Source organism: Chanodichthys erythropterus, chromosome 13, assembly GCF_024489055.1.
Source record: "Chanodichthys erythropterus isolate Z2021 chromosome 13, ASM2448905v1, whole genome shotgun sequence".
Taxonomy (NCBI): domain Eukaryota; kingdom Metazoa; phylum Chordata; class Actinopteri; order Cypriniformes; family Xenocyprididae; genus Chanodichthys; species Chanodichthys erythropterus.
In genome coordinates, this window is record NC_090233.1 from 50,096,561 (window position 1) to 50,123,643 (window position 27,083).

Genomic DNA, 27,083 nt, shown 5'->3' on the forward strand with positions numbered 1-27,083 from the left:
TATCAGGATTTTACAAGACTATACAAGAATAGTGAGTATACAATTTAAAGCTTTATGTAACTAATATCTTTTCAGCAATATTGGGGCAATTAAAAGGCTTAGTACTGTATTGTGACAGCAGTAGACAGAATGAATCCATGCAGCCTTTTTCAGTAATTAGATTTAATAACAATTAAATAGCATAACAATGATCTGCACAGTAAAAAAAAGTCCATAATAAATACACGATCAGTATGAGGGTGAAAAATGTTAATGGGGAATTTATTTTCAGGATGACAAAGTTTTCACATTTCCAGACATAAACATCTGCACAGTGTTACTATTCTGTAATTGTATGTCTAAAACATACTCCTGCAATTTTGAACCAATAGTCTGAAAATACATCAAAGACGTTTTTTTTTAAATGTAGGCTATTTATCTGACTCTATTAAAGACTTCTGTTTAATAGAGAAAGCACACTTTGAAAGTACACTTTGTGTTATAAGTACACTTTATATGTGTTATAAGTACACTTTATTTGTGATTTAAGTATATTACAAAATAATTACTAGTGTCTTCAGAAAACACAAGCAATATACACTGAATAGATTATTTTACAGGTAATAGTACCTTTGGCTTATTCCAAATACTAAACATTACACACTTTGCAGTCAATAACAATACACTTGGTTATTACTTATACTTTGTACAATATAGTCAGCATTTGAAGCGGATCAAAACCTTTAATCAAAGTTGTCCTAAAACCTTCTTCTTAGGACAACTTTGCTGAACTTCTTTGATCCACTTCAAATGTTGACTACTGTACTTTGAATTACATGATCTCACATAATACAGTTGTGCGACTATTTAAATACACATTTTCCCAAAGTTGAATGCATTTGTTTTCAAGGCCACTAAATTAAATAAAATGTAACAACATCACTAATGAAGAGACATATTTCATTGACAAATCTAATGTTTTTATTTTAACTTAACATAGATTCAGCAAAACTTACAATGTTTTTCATAAAAGAAAAAAAAATATTGGACCAATGGTTGACTCTATACCCAAATACAAATTATACATTATATTCCATTTTCTGATGAGCTTCTGTCTGATGGCACAATGATGAACACAGAGACTCGTGAAGAACAGCATCTGTTGACAGAATATACCAAAGATATAAGACAGCATGTTCAACTCTTTATTCACGTTTACAATAGTCTGTCTAAATCCTGCATTGAACCAATACTATTTCTGAACAGTAAATGACGATTAACAGCAGGGAACTGTATCAGTATGGCATGTCGATATTGTCTTCAGTACATTATAGTCAAGCATAAAACACTTTCTGAACTAGATGAGTAAAGTTTGTAGACAAACTTTACGTTGGCTTGAAAAAGCCTAGCCAGAAGGTTTTGAGTAGTTTTAAAAGCTTGAGGTTTGAAGCTTTTTAGTTTGAAATAGTTTAAGTTTTAGTTTAGTAGTTTAAAAGCTAGATCATGTGTGAGTGAGTGAGTGAGTGTGTGTTGATAGATAGATAGATAGATAGATAGATAGATAGATAGATAGATAGATAGATAGATAGATAGATAGATAGATAGATAGATGGTCTAGGAGGAGATGCAGTCTAAAATTTGGCTCAGAAGAAGAAGATGGAAGAATAACTAGATAAAAAAGTTTGTCGAGACAAAGTAAGTTGGCTTGAAAAAGCTGGTCCAGAAAGTTTGAAGCAGTTTTAAAAGTTTTCAGTTTGAAAGTTTCAGTTTTAATTTAGTTATTTTGATAGAGTACTAGGGTGCTCTGTGTGGTTGCTAGGGTACTCTGGGTGGTTGCTAAGGTGTTTCTATGCGGTTGCTAAGGTACTCGGGGTGGTCGCTAGGGTGTTGCTATGCGGTTTCTAAGGTACTCAGGTGGTCGCTATGGTGTTGCTATATGGTTGCTAGGGTACTCGGGGTGGTTGCTATGGTGTTGCTATGCGGTTGCTAGGGTACTCGGGGTGGTTGATAGGGTGTTGCTAGATTTAGTTTGATAGTTTGATAGATTTGCATAGATAGATAGATAGATAGATAGATAGATCAGTTGAGTTTATGAGTTTGAATGAGTTTCAATGGATTAGAAATAGTACATAGAATGGCAGTTGAGTCTAATTGAGTTTTTGAGTCTAATGGGCTTCCGTAGTTTAAATTTGAATTTTGACAGTTGGACATAGTGGTGTATTATAGTTAAAAAAAATGATATAAATACCGTTCGGTTTCTCACAAAAACGATCGTTTCGTGTCTTAGGACATGAATGTGTCATACCACAAGTGTGGGGTGGATCGAAAAACGGTTGTGGATACGGCAGCGATAGCAGAGCTGGAGTATTGTGATGCTGAAGCCTACAAGACATTGCGTGAAAAGTTCCAGAAACTGTCAGAGTTTGGCAAACAGTGCAAAGAAATGTGCACAAGAGAGCCACTTCGAAGCATCATCGAGGAAAAAAAGAAGAATGGCATGCTTATTGACCTTTGCCAGAAAAAAAATAACATGAATTAGATGTATTAGAAAACCATTGGCTAAAAGTTGAAGTTTAGGCATACACATATTTGCTGTCTTCTGTTGTTATATTTGGTAAGTTCCTAGTAATCTGATGTAAAATTTTGGTATTTTTTTCTTGTTTTAGTGTTCACTTTTTCATTGTTTTGTTGTATGGAATTTTTAATTTTTTTTTTTTTTTTTTTAAATGTCATTAACACTGCAATAAATGTAAATGTTCTTAAAATGTGTCATCTTTTAAAGTAAAATTACATTTTTTATGTTAGTACTACTTTAGGCTTTATTACTTATGCACAAGGATATTTTCACTTTAGAATACTGTTCCAGGTTCTTAGTAATTCCTTGAGAATGTTGTGGTAATTCTTCATTAATTATCAATGGGTTCCCATTGTTTTCACTTTAGAATACTGTTCCAGGTTCTTAGTAGTTCCTTGAGAATGATGTGGTAATTCTTTATTAATTATCAGTGGGTTTGAAGTAATTCTTTGAGCATGATGTGGTAATGATCATTGCCTTAAATACAGAACTCATTTGGCATCACTTTATAATAGTAATGTGAAATATCTTGAGTAAAAACAGACACAAAATATAAGGCCATAAACATACCTGAGGTATTGGCAGGTCACGGATCCATCCTGATTTTCTGGTTGCAGACAACACTTGAATAAAAAAATTAACACTCTCAAGCGCCATCCACGGAAATGGTCGAGCACGAGAAAAAACACGAAGAATTCACCATTCGTTTAAAAAACATAAATGAATAAACAACTTTCTTCTAATTCTACAGTTCATTAATGTGGGATCTACAGTGTTTAGTATAAGTGTCGCCAGCGCATTGTTATAATGCGAGAGCGATGTACCTCTCCGCTGACAGTTGGAATCCCAGTCCCTTTTCTCTTGCAAAACGGGAGATATTACAAAACTTACAGATATTACATGTGTGCGCTCAAACTTTGACCTGAATGCGATGCAAGACGTGCAACATTATAGCACCCACCGACAGAAACATACAGTGGCGCAAATGAACGAATGTTTAACAATATTTGCAGAGCATATATATATCAGTACAGTAGACATAAATCTAAGTAAATCAACTAACATTAGTAGTAAAGAAGAAAGGGCCATAACCTGATACTGAGTTTCACAGTTCATTAATAGTTACTTAATAGTTATTCCTCCTGAAGCTGAATTAGTTTTTCTTTTTATACTCTCACCAGATGGCGATAATCTGCCTTCAAAAAAAATTATTTTAAAGGCCTAGAGATTTTTCAAACATTTTTCCTGATAATTTACTCATCCCCATGTCATCCAAGATGTTCATGTCCTCCTTTCTTCAGTCGAAAAGAAATTAAGGTTTTTGATGAAAACATTCCAGGATTATTCTCCTTATAGTGGACTTCAATGGCCTCCAAATGGCTGAAAGTCAAAATGACAGTTTCAGTGCAGCTTCAAAGGGCTTTAAACGATACCAGACGAGGAATAAGAGTCTTATCTAGAGAAACGATCGCTCATTTCTGAAAAAAAAATTATATGTATGCTTTATATAAACAAATCGCATTCCAAGTGCTTCTGCCAAAACCGCACTTTTGTATTCTTCAAAAAGCTTACACTGTACTTTCTGCGCCTTCCCTATTCTACTCACAGAAAAAAATGTGTTTGTTCCATAAGTAGAATAGGGAAAGTGTAGGACATACAGCGTAAGCTTTTTGAAGAATACGAAAGTGCGGTTTGGCGGAAGCACTTGGAAGGCGATCATTTGTTTATATAAAGCATATACATTTTTTTTCCCCCCTAAAATTACTGATTGTTTCACTAGATAAGACCCTTATTCCTCATCAAACCAAGTTGGTCTGCAGAACACAACTGCCAGACCAGCTCTCACACAATCTTTTTATAGTTTTCCTATAGCTTTCCACCCAGGTGGGATCAATAGGCTAAATATAAAAAAAAAAAATGTAAACTCTGCACCAATATTGTTTTATCAGTTCTTCCATTTGTTGGCTGTGATTCCAGTCTGTTTTGAAAAGTGGAACGAAAGACCCCAACCTTTTTATATTAGAGGCCCCCACTCTTCCTATAATATTCTTTAATTGAAAAACGAGACACACAGCGTAGGCACATTTACCATATATCTAATGGCATAGGCTGAGTCTGTGTTCTTTAATTTGCGTGTCATCAGTAGATCATGTGCAGAACTTTCCACTTCCATCTACATTTTTTTTGGGATTGCGCTCTTACACTAATTTGCCCTGTTTAGTAAATCTGGCCCTTTTAAGCTGAAACAATTATATTTAGCTTAACGTCACTTTTATTTATTTATTTATTTATTTTGGCTATTAGTCTAGGTTTGTATTCACTTGTACTTGACGTATGCTATTTGAAAAAAATCTGATCACGTTAATATTTTAGATGCACATTATTATTATTATTATTTTTTTTTTTTTGTGGTATTCAGGACCCTTGGTGATTTTTAAAAGTAATATCAACTCTACTCTTTTATAGATGAGTGCATCCAAACTCCAGGGAAGGTAATCCTGCTCAGATTCCTACAGTTATTGAAGCATTGCACTTCATTATATAGTACTGCTGCATTACTTACACATACCTAAAATCTATAACAAAACTGATCATTCCGAGTATAACTGTTCAGAATAAACATTAGACAAAACTGTATTCAACAAGAATATTTGAAATCCAAATATATTAAATAGCAGTATGTGATGATGTTCATGGTCCGTCACCAACAGTGAGGTGAGAATCGAACACTCTCTGAATAAGAATGAGGATGTGTTTATATCCAGAAGGAGAAACACTGTTCAGCAATGCCTGCAGAAGCTTGGGATACACTGCAGTCAGGTAAAACATCTTACACTACATATATCTGCCTGGCTATACCTTCTTGAAATAATCTATAAAATGGTTTTGTAGCTGCTGAACATCAAATGTTTGCAAAATAAAACTGCGTGTGTTTCAGGATCAAGTGCCAAATATTGCATTACTGGGTTCTGGAGGAGGAGAAAGAGCCATGGTGGGTTTGCTGGGATCCCTGGTTCAACTTGAAAAAGCAGGTCTTCTGGAACTTATCCTTTATCTGAGTGGAGTCTCTGGATCAACCTGGTACAAACCCTGAGAAACAACAAACAAACACACACACACACACACACACACACACACACACACACACACACACACACACACACACAGAGATGGGTTGAATGTAAAAATGAGAGCATATGTTGTTCCTCTGAAGGTGCATGGCCTCCTTATATAAGGAACCAGACTGGTCCACCAAACTGGAGGCTGTGAAAGACAAAATCATCAAGAGACTCAGTGGCCCTAAAGTCAGCTGGACAGATGCACTTGCCAAACTGAAGAAATATTATAAAAAGAAAGACCTCTTCAGCTTGACTGACTTCTGGGCAGCGATGGTCGTCACAACATTTGTGAAAGAGGTCTGTAACTCTGTAACTTACATGATTTATGAGGTGGTCACATTCAGGTCAAAGTTGTGTTGAATATTTTCAATAGATGGTAATAAAAATATTTAATAGTATGAATATTGTAACATTGTTCAGATTACAATGTACTACAAATCTACCTGCCAATATTTGCATATGCCAGCTCACGTTCAAGGCATTACACAAGGGCAGCCAGTATTAATGACTGGATCTGTGCACAGCTAATTCATCAGACTAGGTAAGCAAACAAGAACAACAGCGAAAAATGGCAGATGAAGCAATAATAACTGACATGATCCACGAAAACATAATATTTTTAGTGATATTTGTAAACTGTCTTTCTAAATGTTTCATTAGCATGTTGCTAATGTACTGTTAAATGTGGTTAAAGTTACCATTGTTTTTTACTGTATTCACGGAGACAAGATCTGTCGCTATTTTCATTATTAAACACTTGCAGTCTGTATAATTCATAAACACAACTTCATTCTTTATAAATCTCTCCAACAGTGTAGCATTAGCCGTTAGCTACGGAGCACTATCAAACTCATTCAGAATCAAATGTAAACATCCAAATAAATACAATACTCACACAATCCGATGTATGCATGCAGCATGCATGACAAACACTTTGTAAAGGTCCATTTTGAGGGTTATATTAGCTCTGTGTACTTGTTTATGCAATGATAGAGTCTCGGGAGGGGGCGGAGAGCGCAAGATTTAAAGGGGCTGCGCGCTGAATCGACGCATTTCTAATTATGCCTCAAAATAAGCAGTTAAAAAAATTTATTAAAAAAAATCTATGGGGTATTTTGAGCTGAAACTTCACAGACACATTCAGGGGACACCTTAGACTTATATTACATCTTGTAAAAAAACGTTTGATGGCACCTTTAAGTAATTACAAGAAAAATTTCCCCCTTACTGCTTTAATATTTATATGACACTACTTAGCAAAATTTACTCAACATGTTCTCAGTAAAAAGCTTTTTATAAACTATAAGTAGTACCATTTTGTTTTAGACAGAACCTCCAATATCCTGTGATGAACTCAAGGACCTTCAGTATTTCAAGTGTCTCAAAGTGTCTTTTTTATGATGAGGTCTTTGGAGGAACTGTTGACAGTCTTTAGAGTTCTTGCAGGAACATATAGACATTTTATAAGAGATGTTCCCGAATGAGAATTTTTTATTTTCCTTTTTACAGTGAGAGCCTTTACTTTAAATACTTTTCTTAATAAAGATAACTTGAGTAAGTTTTATCGCTTGAAATTATTTGTGATTGAAGAAATTGTTCTAATTGCCCCTTGTCTCCTCTACAATAACATACAAGAAATGCATTCTCTTTTAGATCGATGAACACACACTCACAGAGCAGTGGAACCAGCAGAGTAAAGACCCACTTCCCATCTACACAGTGATCGACAAGAAAAGCAAACAGAAAAAGGAAGCAGGTCTGTTTATGTGTGAAAGAAGAGACAGACAGTTAATGTGCTTGTGTCAGCTGTTATATGGTTATATGGTTTCTGTCTGCAGACCCCTGGTTTGAGTTCACTCCACATGAAGCAGGTTATTCCCTCATTGGAGCATTTTTGAGAGTATCCAACTTTGGCAGTCAGCTTGAAAACGGCTCTATGATAAATGAGCAGCCTGAAATTGACATGCTGTACCTGCAAGGTAACAAATTAATAGATCAGTAGATTTTGTAGTGAATTGATCTGGTGACCAGGTCTATAGGAGTTATTCATTTCCAAATTGAAACTGAAATGTAAACAATAAAATTATGACCAGAAATGTTCAAAAATATTACTGCCCTCCACAGGTCAAAGTTTTGAACTAATTTTTATATGCAATATGCTAGTTCAATAGTTTATAACAATTAGTTCAAACCATCATCGCGTAAATGATTGGCCCTCTGGCTTGTCAATCACTGCCATGACATTCCTTGTGAGAGACGTGCACGCTCCAGTAACTTTCCACAGGCGCCGCATGCAATGTTTTTGTCAGGAGTAACAACTGCAGATTATGAGTTACCTGCGCTGAGTCTGACATGATGAATCCACTAACACGACACAGCGAATGCCGGTGATAAACAAACACTCGTGTTCCAATATTCGTGCACGAGTTTTGGGAGGCGTTCCCTCGAAATGAGCTGTGAAGGAGGGGGATTGTTCTTACGCATGCGCTCATTTCAAAAACTCACTAACAGTCTTTGGTTTCTCAGTCGTCGAAAACATCCTGTGTAGCACCTTTAAGCACAGAGTACATCTTTACTGCAAACATACATAATAATAAAAATAATAATAAAACAAACCATGAATCTTAAAGTGTCACGGTAAACAAAAGACAAAAAGTGGATCCAAATGCAGTTGAGATACTTATTAAAGGGGTAATCTGAAACACATAGTCCAAAAAGCAGGCAAGGGTAAAAGTCCATGAAGTGAGTCCAAAACAAACAGGAACAAAAATAACACAAGGAAAACCAGAACAGACAACCGGGAAATAAGAAAACGCGTGACATAGACAACAAACCACAACCAAAGACAGAAACAACTCAGTATAAATAGACAGACACTAATAACATAATACAATCCAGCTGGGTGCAATGACATGGTGATAATGAGTCCGGGGAGTGTGTTATGGGTAATGTAGTGAATGCAATGGGTGGAAATGAGAGTCCGGGATGGAGTGCCCTCTAGTGGCTGATAGGGCACTCTCACTGGTGATCGTGACATAAAGTCACTCCTCCATCTCCTCAGCTTAAGTCGTATTGGCCAGTGAGACACTGAAATTATGAGGCATTTCAGCTACAGGAGTTTCTGTCCAAAAGTGTTAGGATGTGCAGCTGAGCAGCTCCAAAAAGAGTTAAGGAAGCATTTAAAGACAAGAAATACCAAGTTTTCTTAATATATAGTATATAATTTACAAAAATGGATAGTTACGTAATTTAACTGAGTCACAATTTAATTGAAAATTTTTTACCAGAGCAAGGAAATAAACTCATTGTTTTTGCCCATAAGTGATCACTTTCCAGACAGCAACATCTGGATTCCATACAGACCAGATCTGGGTTTGAGGAGCAAAGCTTGCAAGCAAACAATTATTTAAAAAAAATAATAATATCTGTGTAATAACCATATTCAGAATGAGTCGGATCTGGAACATGTCCAAACGAGAAGTGACATAGAGGACTGTAGGCATTTCAGATGTTTTAAAGGGGACAGGTGGAGCTGTAACAGGAAAAAAAATAGATCGATTAAAAAACAACTGGCTAATGGTCGTCTTCGTGTATGTTAGCATGCCTTCTGATAACAAGAGTTAGCTAACATTACGATTCAATACCGATGTAAAGAGAAATAAAAGCTCCAAGCCGACTAACGAGTACACAACATAGTCAAGTCATTAATAAGAAATTAATTAATTAGTAGAACAGTCCGACCACTCTGAGTGACTTAACTTTGTGAAGTTTTTGAGATACGAAACCGACTGTTGCGGTCTCCTATTGTAAAACTCCAGAAAAAACACGCATTCTGTTTTGCGACTGCTGTTCCCGCACACTGAATCCCGGGCCCGAACTGGATCTGTATTAGAGCAATGAAACGTATGTGACAGTAATGGATTTGCCGGTTTGTAAACAAATCTGGCTCGTAGTCACTTGCTGCCTGAGTTAGACATTAATTTCAACAGCACATTGAGTATTTGGAGAGGAGTTTAGCATGTCCAATATATTATTAGGGGGAATAAATAAAATCATTTGGTAATTTAGCTGGTTTAGTAATTGCACAAAATTGAACTCAGAACGGGGCCATGTTGCCCCACAACTGGGGAAAACTAACATCCTACCTATTGCAAAAAGCCACCATCCACATTATCCCAGTCATTGTTATAGCATATTTAAAATACATGTATGCTTTTAATTACTTTTTTTTTTAATGTGTGTAATTAATGTAAAATAGTAAATCAAATGTTCTATGTAAATGTATTTTGACAAAATAGCTAAATAGACAAATAATGGCAGACCAATTCAATAACAGAATAGCCTCTTACACCAAAGATCAAAATCAAAATAATATTTATTACCTGTTGCGGGGTGGCGCCAGGCTTCAGGCAGGCATTTCTTTGAACATAAAATAAACAAAAGAGTTAAAAATAGGTGACTAAAGCAGAAGTGGTGTTCTCGTTGTGAGAGCTCAGAGATGAAAGGTCCAGTAAAGCACAACTTTTCATTTTCCATCGGTACACAATGTAACTACAGAAGAGTCAAGTTTTAAATAGGAAAAAATATCGAAACTCTTTGGTCATTTTTGAGCGAGATGCTAACGGTCTAATCAGATTCAATGAACTATGCTAAGCTATGCTAAAAGTGGTACCGTCAGACCGTCTGAATTGATTCGAAAACGGTACAACTCAATTGTTTAACTCTAGGGGAGTTGGAAAATGAGCCTATTTTCAAAAAAAGTGGAGTGTTCCTTTAAAGAAGAGGAATTTAATTATTTGTAAATGTCCATAGTTCTGATTGCTTTGCGGTTTGAGAGTCCTTGTAAGGTTTCAAAATAAATGTTCATGACAGCCTTGAAATGGGTGATATTGGGTATCCTTTGAGACCATTTACATTTGTGTATATGAAATTTACCAAGTAATATTATAAGATTTAACATAAACACATGGCTCTTATCTATACCTTTTTTGTCATAATAAAAAATAACATCTCTTATCTCTATATTAATTTTGATTCCACTTAACATATTAAATAAATATTCCACATCGATTCAAAAGAATTTAACATACATACATTCAAAGAAAAGATGTAAAATAGTTACAGTATCCATTTTACCGAATACACAAGATTCAGAAAGATAATTTTTATATCTTTTTAGGAAATGGTTTGGATAAATGTTATGTATTATTTTAAAGTATATTTCATTAACTTTATTATTGATACAGTATTTATTGTTATAAGTCCAAAACAAACTCCAATTAATATTTTCAAAATGGTCATTCCAGAAGTATTTATGTCGAAATGTTGCAGGACAATGAATCAAATGTCTGAAAAGTGTATTATTACATTTACTTTCTTTAATATCAACACCGTTTAACAAGACCTCTTTTTTAAACGTTGATTGCTCGTGAGATTCACTGATGCCTTGCAGAAGTCTCAAAAAACCTGCTGGCATTGCATCAAATACGATGCTATATTCTCGTGGAGATATTTGAATACAGAATGTCTGTAAAAATTCAGTATTCAATTCAATTCAGTATTGCATCTTAACGCTGACACCTGTCCAACAAGAAGATGCAGCGCACAGCTATTCTGAGCAGGAGAGTGAGATGCTCTGTCCACACCCGAAAAAAGTAAAGTAAGCTTGACAATATGGGAGTTTTTCGGCTCCTTAGACAGCCCAATCCACAGGACTTTCCTAGCTACAGTCATTGCAAAGGGTGTCCATCACCCTGCAGATTATGCCATTTTACAGAGAGTAAGTTGCGCTTATTTTATTAGTCTTGGAATGGGAAATGTTATATTAACCTGTTAACAGCGATTTTCTGTGTTCATATATTTAAATAAAGGGTGATTATTTTAATAAGTAGTCTGTCACGTTTTCTTTACTCGTCTTATTCAGCATGATGTAGCTTTGCATGCAGTTATATGCCTTCAAAATACACGTACTGAGAGTCACTGTGGTGGACAGTAGGGAAACACACTGAGGTCAGACACACATTACACACATTCACCTGCTGTCTCTCAGGCTGTGGCACATCCATATGTATCTTGCCGCTAGTGCTGCTGTCTCTCTCTCTCTCTCTCTCTCTCTCTCTTTTCAGTGCATTCATTGTTATAATATTCACGAGGTGAGACGTCTCCATTAAAGGATATGCTCCTCGTACTTCGTTCTGGATAAGAACCGGTTCTCGTTCCCAAGTTGCCACTTCCGTCCGTTCTGGTCCATTGGGCTGAAAAAAAGAGCCTCAGCAGATTCTTTTTGCAGTGCAGTGTATGGACAGTTAATACTTCAAAATACTAACACTAATGTACCTGTTAGTGTTTGCTGATAGTAACACTGAATAAAACAAAATCACATTTTATCATTTTAAAACATATTTATGTAAAATTAAGTACATAGAAAACAACAGCATTACAAAAACAATTATTGAAAAACATGAAATTCACAGCAATATCACTGCTACATCATATATATATATATATAGATAGATAGAGAGAGAGAGAGAGAGAGAGAGAGAGAGAGAAATGCAAGTTTATACATGTACACAGTATATTATTTATTTTTTTTAAATATTTTTACATTTATTTTAAACTTCCTGTTTGTTCATATCATGTGTTTTCTGCAGGTCTGTGTGGCAGCGCTTTAGCTGATGAAGAAGAGATTGTGAAAATCATTAAATTCATCTGGCAACATATAAAAGGTAGAGCTGCATTTGTTCTAAAAATTCACTTCTGCCTAAAACTGTTAGTCAATTCATCAAGGGCACTGAACACTACATGACATGTCCCTACCAATATCAAGTCACTACTTATCCCTAGCAATAATTTTGTTCTAACAATTAAAATATATTTATTTGCAGCCACTGTTGTTGTATTTTTTGCTGTATCTGAAATGGGTCTTACCTTTGACATTACATGAGAAGTCAAAGTAGGCCTACGTTAGAAAACGTCTCGGGTTACGAGTGTAACCCCTGTTCCCTGAGTAAGGGAACGAGACGCTACGTCAATGACGTGATGGGAACCCTCTGCATTTTGTGTTCGTGAAGCACCTCTGTATCCAACCAATGAGAAGATGTGACGTCAGAGGCGGGTGACGTCACGGACCAGGAAACTATAAAGCATACCCAGAAACAGAGAACGCCAGCTTCTGGAATATGTCTGAAGCAAAGCGCTCCAGGTATGAAGGAGGTACGGCAACGCGACGTAGCGTCTCGTTCCCTTACTCAGGGAACAGGGGTTACACTCGTAACCCGAGACGTTCCCTTTCGTGGGAACTATCGACGCTACGTCAATGACGTGATGGGAACGCTGTCCCAACTACGCCGTATCTTCAAGTGCCTGGCTGCTATCTTGCAAGACCAAGGAACCTGGAGTAGAACTTATATTAAGATTATAAAATCTGATGAAAGTGTGCTGGGATGACCATCCAGCTGCACCACATATGTCGTCCAGAGACACTCCTGACAGAAGAGCTTTAGAAGCGGCCATACCTCTTGTAGAATGAGCTCTAACGGCTAAGGGACATGGCTGTCCCACTGCTTTATATGCAAGTGAGATGGCCTCGACCACCCACTTGCTCATCCTCTGCTTGGATGCTGGGCCCCCTCTTCTAGGGGACCCGTAACATACAAATAATTGATCTGTTTTTCTCCACAGGGCAGCTCTGTGGGTGTAGGCATCCAGCGCCCTCACAGGGCAAAGCAGATTACGTTTTTCCTGATCCTGATTTTCAAATGGTGGAGGACAGAAAGCCTCCAGTACAATGGGACCTGGGACTCTAGTGGGGACCTTTGGCACGTAGCCCGGTCTAGTATGTAAGAAAGCCTTGATCATACCAGGCGTAAATTCTAAGCATGATGGAGCAACTGACAGTGCTTGCAAATCACCAATCCTTTTCAAGGAAGAAATTGCCAACAGAAAGACTGTTTTTAGTGTTAGAAATTTATCTGACACTTCTTCTATTGGTTCGAAGGGAGCCTCAGCTAACCCTTGGAGCACAATAGATAAGTCCCAGGTCGGAGTTTTTGTGCGCACCGCAGGCCTCAACCTCAGTGCACCACGGAGGAAGCGTATGACTAGGGGGTCTCGACCCACCGAGGAGCCCCCTACCGGGTTATGATAAGCCGAGATGGCTGCAATATATACCTTCAATGTTGAAGGGGTTAAGCCTTCTGAAAATTTTTCCTGAAGGAATTGTAGCACACAGCTAATAGGAGAGTGGACGGGGTCCATATTACGCTGGCCACACCATGTGGCGAACAGTTTCCACTTGTACATATACAGCTTCCTCGTGGAGGGAGCTCTGGATTGAAGGATGGTCTCCACAACCTCGGTTGGGAGACCAGATTCTATGAGCCTTGCCCCCTCAGAGGCCAGGCCCATAGCTTCCACATTTCTGGGCGGGGATGGAGAATCGTGCCGCCTGCTTGAGACAGGAGGTCCTGTCTGAGAGGAAGCTCCATTGGAGAGCCGTGAAGGAGAGATATTAGGTCCGCAAACCATATTCTTGTCGGCCAGTAAGGAGCCACCAGTATTATGTCGGCCCTTTCCTGGCGAACCTTGTCCAGAACTCCCGGGAGCAACGAGACTGGGGGAATGCGTACAGACGTAGCCTCGGCCACGTCTGTAGCATAGCATCCAGCCCTAGGGGTGCTGGGTGCTCCAGAGAGTACCACAGAGGGCACTGAGTTGACTCCTCTGTGGCAAATAGATCGACTTGAGCTCGTCCGTAGACTTTCCATATCAACTCCACCACCTCGGTGTGGAGTTTCCATTCCCCCGGCCTCGCGCCCTGCCTCGACAGGGCGTCTGCTCCCACATTCAACCGCCCGGGAATATATGCCGCTTTCAGTGAAAGGAGTTTTCCCTGGGCCCACAGGAGGATGCGGCTGACCAAATTGCATAGCAGGCGAGACCGCAAGCCCCCTGGTGGTTGATATATGAGACCACCGTAGTGTTGTCCGTGCGGACCAACACATGGTTTCCCCTCAGGTCTGGGAGGAAGTGTTTTAGAGCTAGAAACACCGCCATCATCTCCAGCCGATTTATGTGCCAGGAGAGCTGGTGGTCCTCCCAGAGACCCTGAGCTGAGCGACCACTCATGATCGCCCCCCAGCCCATGAGGGAAGCATCTGTCGTTAGCATTACGCGACGACGAGGAGTTCCCATCACGGGTCCTTGGGACAGGAACCAAGGCTTTTTCCACATGACCAGAGCACGAAGGCATCGCCGCGTGACTTTGATCATGCGAAAAGGATTTCCCCTTGGGGAAAACCCCTTGGTCCTGAGCCACCACTGTAAGGGTCTCATGTGCAGAAGGCCAATAGTAATAACGTTGGACGCAGCTGCCATCAGACCCAGCAGTCTCTGAAACTGTTTTACAGTGAGTGACTGGCCTAACTTCACCCCATTCACGGCCCCGAGAATGGCATTCACACGAGCAGGAGTCAATTGCGCCTGCATCGTGGTGGAATCCCAGATTACACCTAGATAATTCGCAACCTGACTCGGGACCAGCACACTCTTTTTGGCATTGAGTCTCAACCCAAGCTTCTTTATGTGTGACAGAACAACATCTCGATGTTGAACTGCTAGTCGCTCTGTTTGAGCTAGTATCAATCAATCGACGATATAGTTCAGTACGCGGATGCCCTGGAGTCTCAGCGGAGCCAGCGCTGCATCCACGCACTTCGTGAACGTGCGGGGTGATAGAGATAGGCCGAAAGGAAGGACCCTGTATTGGTAAGCTTCGCCCCTGAAAGCGAACCTGAGGAACTTCCTGTGAGAAGGATGGATGGATACATGGAAATAGGCGTCTTTCAGATCTATTGCCACAAACCAGTCCTCGGACCTGATCTGTGGGATAATCTGTTTGAGTGTGAGCATTTTGAACTTCAACTTTTTTACAGATCGATTTAACACACGTAAATCTATGATCGGACGCAACCCTCCATCCTTCTTTGGAACAATGAAGTAGCGGCTGTAAAAGCCTGACATTTTGCTGGGAGGAGGAACCCTCTCTATAGCTCCTTTTTGCAAAAGCGTCGTAACTTCTTGTTCCATCACCAGAGACTGCTCTGGGGCTACCACTGTGTGGAGAACCCCATTGAACTTGGGCGGTCGAGAACCGAACTGAATTCTGTAACCCTGTTGTATCATGAGCAGCACCCATTTCGAAATGTTCGGGAGACGTTTCCATTCTTCCATATATTCTACTAAGGGAACCAGTCTCTCGAGACTGGTCTCTGGTGTTTTTTGAGCACTTGGCTCGTTCATCTGGCGCGGCGCACCGGCAGACAAACGAATCGAGCGCTGACCGATCCCCCTCGGAGGATCGGTGGAGACCGCTGCGCCCTGACGCACGCTGGGTGGAAGGGTTGGCAGGACGGCCCCCTGAGGGCACCGGGGTAGAATGGGCGCCCGAGATGATAATTGAATTACCCCGGAGGGGACTGCCCTCAAAGGTCCCAAATGATTGGCGTCAGGACCTTTTCTTGGAAGCCTTCCGGGAGATAATGACGGTCCTCAGATCCGTCCTACCCCCGGAAGGCTTCGCCTGTGCTGACCGCCCCGGTCCCCAAGCTTTCTGCGGGGGAGCCCGGGTGGCCACACTGGCTTTCTGCTGCGCCCTGTGCGCCGAGGAGCTGGCTATCGGCCGAGACTGCTCCCGCCCAGCAGTCTCGGGGGGATGAGAGCGACGGGGGAGAAGCTTTTGGAACGCCGCTGACTGTTTGCGTGTCTCCTGAAACCTGTCGACGACAGATGTCACTGCGTCGCCGAACAGGCCAGCAGGAGACAGCGGCGCGTCCATCAGGACGTTTTTATCCTTCTCTTTGATGTCGGATAAATTAAGCCATAGATGCCTCTCCGTGGCCACCAGGGCTGCCATAGAGCGGCCGATTGATTTGGCCGTCTCCTTGGTGGCCCGGAGAGCTAGATCTGTTGCCTTTCTAAGTTCCTGAATGGCTTCAAATGATGCTTCCCCACTCTCATCTATTTCCCCCAGCAGGTCGGCTTGGTATGCCTGCAAGATAGACATAGTATGCAGGCATGCCGCCGCTTGACCTGCCGCCGAATAAGCCTTGCCCACTAAGCTGGAGGTTGTTTTTAATGGCTTAGTGGGCAACGTCGGGGTCTTAAGGGACGATGCAGACTCGGGAGAGAGATAGCTCGCGAGCGTCTCTTCCACCCGAGGCATCGCCCCATAGCCGTGGTGTTTCAGCCCCATGATGTTACTGTATAATGATTGGGGGCTGTAAACACGGTATTGAACTGGTTTCTTCCACGACCTCGACACCTCGGTGTGGAGGTCGGGAAAGAACGGCAGACCCCGGCGCTGGGATAGTGACCGCATTGGAAGAAATCTTTCATCAAGCTTGCTTTTAGGTTGATTTTCCCTTTTTTCTACGGGCCAGTCTATGTTTAACTTTTCAACTGCCCTGGTCACTACCTCCAAAAGCTCCTCGTGCGCTGGAGATGAGGATGGCGGACCCTCATCTCCTTCTTCGGCACCCTCCACATCAACCTCCTCGGAGGAAGACATGTTGAGTGCCGGTGTCTCTCTCCGGGGGGAAGAAACCGCAGCGCGTGCTTCCGCCACCAGAGGAGAGACACTGGGTTCAGCAGGTAAGGGGAGCGATAGGGCAGGACCCGTCTCTCCCCCCTCTGCTAAATCCATTTGTGAACCCCACGAGTGCAGCCTTCGCTGTGCCTCAGCAGCAGCGGGACCGGACCCGCGGGGAACACTCGCCGCGGCGCCCTCCTCAAAGAGCGCCCGGCGTGAACGCAGCACTCTGAGAGTGAGCCGCTCGCAGTGCACACAGACAGCTCCCTCGAGAGCTGCCTGTGCGTGCTCAACTCCCAGGCATTTTACACACATATCGTGTGTATCCCCGTCCGTAATGAAGCGCGGACAGGGAGGAACACACTTAGTAAAGTTTTGCTGCTTTTCCGCCATTTATATATATATATATTTGTCTTATTTTGTGACTGTGAAACTCTTGTCCTCAGACGAAGAGATGAGTGTATGCAATGTGCAGGGACAAACAACAGTAAATAAGACAGACAAGATACAGATAGCGCTTGCTGAAGACAACAGAAGCTGGCGTTCTCTGTTTCTGGGTATGCTTTATAGTTTCCTGGTCCGTGACGTCACCCGCCTCTGACGTCACATCTTCTCATTGGTTGGATACAGAGGTGCTTCACGAACACAAAATGCAGAGGGTTCCCATCACGTCATTGACGTAGCGTCGATAGTTCCCACGAAAGGGAACGGCATGCTCTCTTTTAAGGACATGCATTTAATGCATGAATTGAGAACATGAGGTTCGTTTAACTTAATGTCGTTAAACAATGTACGAAGCAAACTGTTAGCTGAAATATCCACAAAAGTCAAAACAACATTGAAATAAGAGGGAGGGAGGGGGTGCAATTCATTGTCATATGAACTGTTTTTTTCTCTTCAGGTTTCTTTAAGAATTTGTTTCCTACCATAAACAAAATACTTGAGGAAACAGGGAAAGGTAATATTGCTTTTATTTATTGACTACATGTAGTAAAATATTTAAAAAAAACATTATTCATTGTGTTCATGTTTGTTCAATGTGTGTTTTCTTGAGAAGATCCAGACTCTCCACCTGCAGACAAGTTTTGCCAGGTGCTCTTGGACCTTGTGGACATGAATCTCTATGTTTTGGATGGCAAAGATCCTTCTGCTTTTGATGAATCCATCAGAACAACGCTGAAAGGTAAACCTTTTATTATAGTGTGCTAGAAATGTATGTATTTCTTGGGGTTCCATTTTTAAAAATCTATTTATGAAGAGACACAAACAAACATTGAACATTTCCACTGTTATTGCCCAACAAATATATTTAATATTGATGCCAGTGAAAATGAGGCTGTTAGGGACAGACGTACAAAACTTTTCAGTGGTTACACTGTCAGATTGTCACAGTGCATGTTTTCTTGAGAATTGACACAAAGTCCACTACAGTACAACCCATTGACTGGACAGTGTGTATTAGGGGGGGGAACGGTTCAAATTGCTCACAGTTCAATTCGTATCACGGTTTTAGGGTCACAGTTTCGGGTACGGTTCAGTATGTGCTATGTTCAGGGAAAATAGGACTACTATCAAATAAAAATAAAGAAAATAAGAACAAACTATCAAACTACAAGCAACATTACAAATAAATACAATAGAGCAAATATTCAAATAAAATAAACAGTGCTTTGCAGGTTTTTCGGGTATCTAACAGTAGTTTTAAGGTACAGAAAATGGATAAAGTAATCAAATATAAAATAAAACTGCATATTATCTTCACTGTTTAAATTAAATAAAGATTAATCATTATTGAAGTTACAGCTACAGTCAAGAGCAGTGAGTGATTTCTTTGTCATTTGTTGTTTAATTTAACATTAAAAACACAGGCAGCAGGAATAGTTCCCTTTCGAAAGGGAACTTGCTCTGCATTTAACCCTATGGGGAACCGTCACTTGTGACAGGTGTCCGAATACCAAAGAATCACGCCACTCCAATCCTATTGGCCGGCGACAGCCTATGACGTCATCATAGCGTGAACTCGGGAGTATAAAGGGAGCACCTGAGGAAGCACTGTTCTGTCTATGCCATTGTTTTCAACACCGGTAAGTAATTACTCTTTATATGCCTTGCAAACGTTCAGGAGAATGTGTTCATCCGTGTCCCAGGTTTGTGACACATGATTTTCACGTTTCTGGCGTTTTTTTCTGTCTGGAGAGGAGCACGCATAGATGGTGCTTGAGGGCGCCGTCTGTGTGTTTGTCTATTGTTCACTGTGAGCCTCTCTATGTTGGGACGTTCCATTCTCGTTTGGCACTCTTCCCGAGGGGAGAGGTGTCTGCATCTGTGCCTGGTGATTCTAGCCCCATGTGTGCTGAGGCAATATGGCAGCTGCAATCATAGGGCTCGCAGGTCATAGTATTCTCTCTCGGCTTCCCCGGGGCTGACGAGGATGAGTGGCTGGATGACGGTGACGTCCGTGTTTGACGTCATCGTGTCCGATAGCGAGCGCTCCTCTGGCTGCTGGGTATGTGGAGCTGCTGTGTTTTTGGGACGCACTTTTCGGCGGGCTGTAGCTGCCGTGAGAGCACATTAAGAAAGGGGCCATGCGCGAATGGCTTGACAAACGGTTCCTTTCTATCCATGAATGTCACAGCTCCCGTAGACTTTTCATTCCTTCCTGATCTCCGCGTTTGAGATCGGGAGGGCATGGAAAACCCCCTAGCCATTCAGATTGGGATCTGAGCCAGACAGACGGGAGGAGGAAGAAGTGAGAGTGAGATGGGTGATAGATCCCACAGCTATTTAAAGGGCAGTTTATATCTACCCTCTCCTCTTCTTCTTTCACCTCCTGTATATATATATATATATATATATATATATATATATATATATATATAATATATATTGTATATGTATTTATATGCATATACAGGGTTGACATTAACACCCGCCAACCCGGGTAGATTTCAGCTGTGGCGGGTAAGACAGCCACTCCCACTAGCCACTTTGGTGGGTTGAATATAATTGCAGCCTACAGCCAAATGAAAGGTAGCCAAGCTCTTCATATCACAAAATTACAATTCAATCACAATTCTCTATCGATTAACTTGAAGTGAAGGTGGATAGGTGGAATTGCGCTGAATGAAACAACAGAAGCGCTCTCTCGCGTGCGCACTCTCTCTGTCGCACGCACTCAGTTTTCCTTGCGCCTGAATAGTCAAATATCCGCACACACGAATGTCAAAATGCCCATCGTGTGGAGTATCTTGCGTGGATATAGTCGGTTATGACTTAAGTGGACGTAAACAGGTGGGTAAAAAACTGAATATATGTCAGTATATTACGTACATGCATTCAGCAGCCCCCAAATAAATACCTGTCTGTCATTAATGTTATTTAACATCTTTTGTGATTAAATGTAAACATGTTAAATAAACCTATGTATCTGAAAAATGATTTTTTAAATTACTATTTGTAATTTGCTTTGTTATTTTTATATAGCCAAACAAAAATAACTGTACATACCAGCTGATATACAATGTAGTCTTGATTTTGGTGGTCAGTCTTTATTTGAAAGTTTAAAAGGGTTTTAAATCTTGTAAATCAAGTAAAATGACTCAAAATCAAGAAATTTAAGCATGCCAAAGTCAACTTTAATCATATAAAATGTAACTTTCCCAACAGCAAAATTGTGGCCAGTGAAAATGTTGAGTGGCTAGTAACTTTGGAAAACCACTAGCCACAGTGGCTGGTGAGCAAAAAAGTTAATGTCAAGCCCTGCGCATATATATATATATATATATATATATATATATATATATATATATATATATATATATATATATATATATTTTATATCATGCTCAGATACTTCTTATGGTCAGACTGATGGCTGGGCCCATAGTAATTATTTCTGTCGGCCCGCTTTTTTGGTTTGATAGCGAGAGAATATTTTAGGCTTAAAAGAAACCTAGATTCTATCCTTTTTCATGTAAAAAGGGAGTATTAGGCTCTTCGGTCTTTTAGCTGCAGGAAGATGAGATGGGTCTATATTTTATGTTTTTAAAATAAGACCTTGTTTTCCTGTATAGTTTTCTGAGCATATAGTTTATCAGGAGGCTGGCCCATCTCGAGCTGAGGCTCTGAGACAGGGCCAGAGGTCCAGTATGGCCGCTCAGGCACCTCCTCTATTCAGAGCATCGCAGAGATGGCTGGACTCGAGGTGGAAGATGCAGGTTTAAGGAATAATATTAATATACATCATCTGTGCTCGAGGTAGGGCCTTAAAAACATCAGCCAATCATTTACGCGATCATCGCGTAAACGATTGGCCCTCTGGCTTGTCAATCACTGTTGTGACGTTCCTTGTGAGAGACGTGCGCGGATTGGCCCTCTGGCTTGTCAATCACTGCCGTAACGTTCCTTGTGAGAGATGAGCGCGGCTGCGCTCTCCAGTAACTTTCCATGCTCCACAGGTGCTGCATGCAATGTTTTTGTCAGGAGACAGGAATAACAACTGAAGATTACGAGTTACCTGCGGTGAGTCCGACATAATGAATCCAAAAAACACGACACAGCGAATGCCGGTGGTAATCACTCGTGTTTCAATACTTGTGCACGAGTTTTGGAAGGCGTTCCTTTGAAATGAGCTGTGAAGGAAGGGGGTTGTTCTTACGCATGCGCTCATTTCCAAAACTCAGTAACAGTCTTTGGATTCTCAGTCGACGAAAAAATCCTCTCTATCATCTTTAAGACATAACCGACTATATTTGCTAGGATACTCGCCAAGACGGGCATGTTGACATAATTTTTGTATGAATTTGTACGCTTAAATTAAATATGCCATCTACTGTCCATATTTATCACATTATATGGGGTAAATTGCTACTTTACCCCATGTTTATTGACACTGATTTAAGAAGAATACCTTTTTATTTTTTGAAATATGAAATTCTATTTCGATTAAAAGTCATTTTCTGTAAATTATGTTTGTTACACAAACTGGAATTATATGTTGTCAGATAAGAAGAACTCAGTAATGTTCTATTTTACACAGATCTCGCTGAAGGCAAAGGTCAGCTGATTTTTCCAGTGGGCAAACTGAATCTTGGTGATAAAGAAGCTGCAAAACTGTATATGGAGCGTTACACCATGGATGTATCCAACTATTTGAGTTTTTGGTTCAAAATCTGGCCATTCAGTAGGTTGAACTGATATAAAGAATACAATGTACTTCACTTTTAATTTTTAAGCCAGATTAATGCATGAAGCACTTTACTCAACAAAACATTTTCATATTTTAAATAGCCATAACTGAGCTTCCAGTTTGAACCAGTGTGATTTCATTCCTAATGTCCAAACTTTCTCATACTAGAACTCTAGAAAGGGATCATTTATCTTGAGAACAAATTTTTAGTGAAACATGAGGAGAAAAAAAACTCTTTTAGTAAACATTTTTGTTTTCCTTGTCATGTTATTAGATTGAGAATGGCTACTTGTTAATTTCATTGCATCATTGCATGTCAGGGATTTTTCTGGGTCAGAAATAGTCTTCAGTGGTGGTGGACAAACACAATCATCCACACACACACAGTACAAAGTACCCTACCATGTGAACTGCGAGCCAAGTACTGACAATAAATACAAAATAAATGCAAAAAAACAAACAAACAAAAAAAAAACTTCAAAATCCTATTTATTCATTAAATACAAAATAATCACTGTCAGGACAGATCATAGTATCAAAGAACAAAGTAACACATCACATATTAAAGGGTTCGTTCACCCAAAAATGAAATTTCTGTCATTAATTACTCACCCTCATGTCGTTCCACACCTGTAAGACCTTTGTTCATCTTTAGAACTCAAATTAAGATATTTTTGATGAAATCAGAGGATATCTGATCCACACATAGGCAGCAACATCATTGCACCTTTTTACATCCAGAAAGGTAGTTGAAAACATGGTTAAAATAGTCAATATGACTGCAGTGGGTCAACCTTAATGTTTTGAAGCAACGAGAATACTTTTTGTGCACAAAAACAAAACAAAAATAATTATTTTATTCAACAATTTGAGTCATTGTCATTCATAGTGAACTCAGTGCAGGCTTCCTTGTTTATGTCCGAACGCTGACTCAGGGTGTACTCACACTAGGCACTCTGAACCGTGCCCGAGTGCGTTTGACCCCCAAAGCCTGGTTCGCTTGACAAATGTGATCGCTTCATTCCGTGCCTGGGCACAGTTTGTTTAGCCATCCCTGGCCCTCTTGGAAGAGGTGGGCCAGAGCACTGTTTGGTTGGGCTCAATCGAAGTTCACATGCAGTGTGAGCGCTAACTGTGCCTGAGCACGGAACAGCTACTACTTTGTGTGCTCCCAAGAATCAATTAGTCTAGTCTGTTTTCAGTTGATGAATGAGCAGAATATGTAGCGCCTCCCATCCAATAAATCGCAGTAATCTTTGTGCTTTGTTACTTTTGATATGAAGCAAAGTCTCAGATTTCAAATGACGTCCATCTTATTATGAGATTCAAAAAATAATTACCGTTTTGGCGCTGTTTAATGTGACGTGACAGATTGCTTTAGCTTTAGAAGCGGCAGCACAAGCGCATGTGGACATCCTCTCCACCGCTTTAATATCAGTTCCAGCGCGAAATAAAAATGAATAAACATCTGAAGGTATGTTAAAAGATACAGTACAACTTACCAAAATCCATATCATGTCTCGTGTAATCGCTCAATCAGTGTTTCAATCTCAGAAATATGTCAATAAAACAGCTTGTAAACAATGTCACATAACGTCACATTGCAGAAAAACACATTCAGTGACCATAAACTCATTAGTCAACTAGAAAATGAACTCTAGAAAGCAGCATTCTGATAAATATAGCTATGCACTGTTACGTATTCATTATAATGTTCTTCAATATTTAATGCATATTTGAATAAATCAGTTATGACAGCCGCAATTTAAATGTTTATATTTCAAAAAAATGTATGTAATTCTAAACGTTCTTTATAATAAAAACATCATTGAGTGTAATTTAAGTCTTTGTATATAAATAAGTTAATTTAATCTTCAATATTATTATAGTAGTACCAGCTGACTCACATGTGTAGTTTACAGCATTAATTGAGATTTTTTTTTCTCTAGAAAATTTGCCATGTACTGTAACTGAAATACTACATTCAGAATAATCAATATCAATCGAAATTGTAATCGAATCGCAAGCATGTGAATAATAATCGAATCGAATTGTGAAAATTGTGTCAATACCCAGCCCTAGATCAGATACCCTCAAATTTCATCAAAAATATCTTAATTTGAGTTCTGAAGATGAACGAAGGTCTTACAGGTGTGGAACAACATGAGGGTGAGTAATTAAAGATAGCATTTTCATTTTTGGGTGAACTAAACCTTTAAATAGAAAAAGTTTGTTATAATGTATTAAATCTATTACATTGCATTTACACTCCAGGACTTGATGCACAGATCATATGACATGCAGTATCAGATTGTTTGCAATTGTCAGTAATTGTCATCCATTGCTATGGTCATCACTGTCAATCGCATTCAATCACGCATTTAAATACACTTGTCAATCCAGAAACTTTGCAATGTGTAGTTAGCAGCATGAGAAATATATATGAGCTATATACAAAAAACAAACAAGATTGCTGCCATTATAATCACTCAAGCTGTCAATTACAATGCAAGATACACAAAGCTGCACTCTTGTGAAAACTCCCTTTATTATCAACAAAGCTGTCTATTCTTTGCAATAAAGCTCTTATTGACATCGTATTTATACTTTGTTCATAATGAAAGGATTCGCGAGCACACAGAACTCGCTCTGAACAAACACTCCACCGTTTTGAGCGGTGAGTGGATTCTGACTAACTTAAACACATCTGATTGGCTGTTGCATTTACTCGCTCAAGAGATATGTCTGTGATTGGCAACAAAGCTTAACGCTGCTAATATACTTTGTAAATAGAAACTGTAAGAAAAAAAGGTGAGGACGTTGAAGATCTCAAAGATGAAGTTTATTGCAGCATAGCAGTGACAAAGTACATGAAGCTCCTTGGGTTCACCAGCGTCAGAATGAACCCCGAACATCCAAATTTCAAACCTTTTATCCTTTTACAGTTTACCACTCCTAGTGTAAATTAAGTTGCTCATTTTCTAAAGGCTGTGGTCTGTATTTTAATGAGGTTGAAACCCTTCATTGTCTGAGATGGTTCTTGGTGTCCCAGACCCATTCTACAATTGATGACCATTTACTCAGGATGTGATCTACCCAAATGGTGCAGAAACAATATAACTGTTGACTTGATTCTTTTCTATGATTTTTAAGCCATTTTAGGGATGAGCTTATTCTAAAATATACTTTGGAGTGGAATCCAGGTTGAGGAAGACTAATTTCTTACAAAACCTTTGATGTTCTTCACAGAACGCTTACACAAACACTCATTTGGGCATTTTAACACATATTTTCTTTCTTTATGCTTCACAATGTTCATCAGTAAAGGAATCATCAGACTTGATTAATTTTGCTAGTTCTTTAGAAAATCAGCTATGTAGTTCTTTAAAGCTGAGACAAAAACAAAACACTGATCTGAAGAACCTATAATGAAACATCAGTAACTTTTTGAATCTTCAAAGAGACTAATAGTCTAGAGCCCTATATGGGCAAAGGCTGTCTTAAGAACCATTTAGGGAACCCAAGAACCACTGAAGAAACTTTAATTTGAAAAATGTGTTTGTTGTTCAGATATTTGCTTGAGCATTATTACATGCATGGCTGAGTGGATTTGGGGCAGGACATATAACTTTCTCCACAAAATGACAGGTGAGAAGAGACTTATTGATAACTGGCAATTCAGTGTGAATAATAAACGTGACTCAATGTGACTTATTTCACACTGATCTCTCACTCAAATACTGTCAGATGAACGTGTGCCTGCTCCTCTACTGGAAAGTGAGACGAGGGACTTTGAAGACGCTGGACTGTTGCTCAACTCACCCTACTTCTCAGTGCTGAGAAAAGAGAGAAACATTGAGCTCATCGTTTCCCTGGATTTCAGTGGTGGTGATCCTTTCATGGTATTAAATATAATTCTATAATTTAATAATACACACATACACTCATATAAGGTAATTTAAAGGAATAATTCCCTTAGAAATGGAAATTCAGTCATAATTTACTAACCCTTGTGTTGTTCCAAACCCTTCACAAAATCTTGCTAAAACCATATAAATATGTTTAAAAATTAACCATCTTAACACTGTATAGAGAAAGAAAGTCTAATATATGTGGAGAGTTCTTCAGAAGCAAGTTTTCAGCTGACACATTAGTACATTTCCATTTTTAATAAAAGTTGCAATGCTTTTAAAGGTTATACTGCTATGCTTAATAGTGATTTTCACTACAGACGGTGAGGGAAGCTGCTAAGATGTGCAGGGAAAAAAACATCCCTTTCCCTGAAGTCATCATACCCCCTGGGGACTTGAAGGACTTCTATGTGTTCAAAGGCCAAAATGTTCCAACTGTGATCCACATCCCTCTCTTTAATGTGGTCAACTGTGGAGGCAAGTTAAAATCTTAAAATGTCCTGAATGAAACTGAAATATCAACTGTGTTCTGATTTAAATGTGTCATTGTTTCTTCAGACAAAATTGAGGAGTGGAGGAGCAAATACAAGACTTTTACCACTTGTCCTTACAGTGCTGAGATGATCACTGATCTTATGGAGGTCGCTGGAAAAAACATCACAAACAATAAAGCAAAAGTGGTGGAAGAGATTTGTGAGATCATTGAGAAAAAAGCTTAACACTG

General features: G+C 39.6%; 1 protein-coding gene across 1 annotated transcript; it reads left to right on the top strand.

The window, feature by feature from the left end:
- LOC137035008 (cytosolic phospholipase A2 gamma-like) lies at positions 1–27,083 on the top strand. The gene is made up of 15 exons (XM_067408254.1): positions 1–31; positions 5,021–5,046; positions 5,266–5,374; positions 5,493–5,635; positions 5,769–5,970; positions 7,327–7,429; positions 7,512–7,652; positions 12,324–12,398; positions 18,162–18,218; positions 18,318–18,443; positions 22,299–22,442; positions 26,019–26,096; positions 26,196–26,350; positions 26,680–26,836; positions 26,918–27,083. The coding sequence occupies exons 2-15, from the start codon at positions 5,021–5,023 to the stop codon at positions 27,076–27,078; spliced, it is 1,677 nt and encodes a 558-aa protein (XP_067264355.1). The 5' UTR covers positions 1–31; the 3' UTR covers positions 27,079–27,083.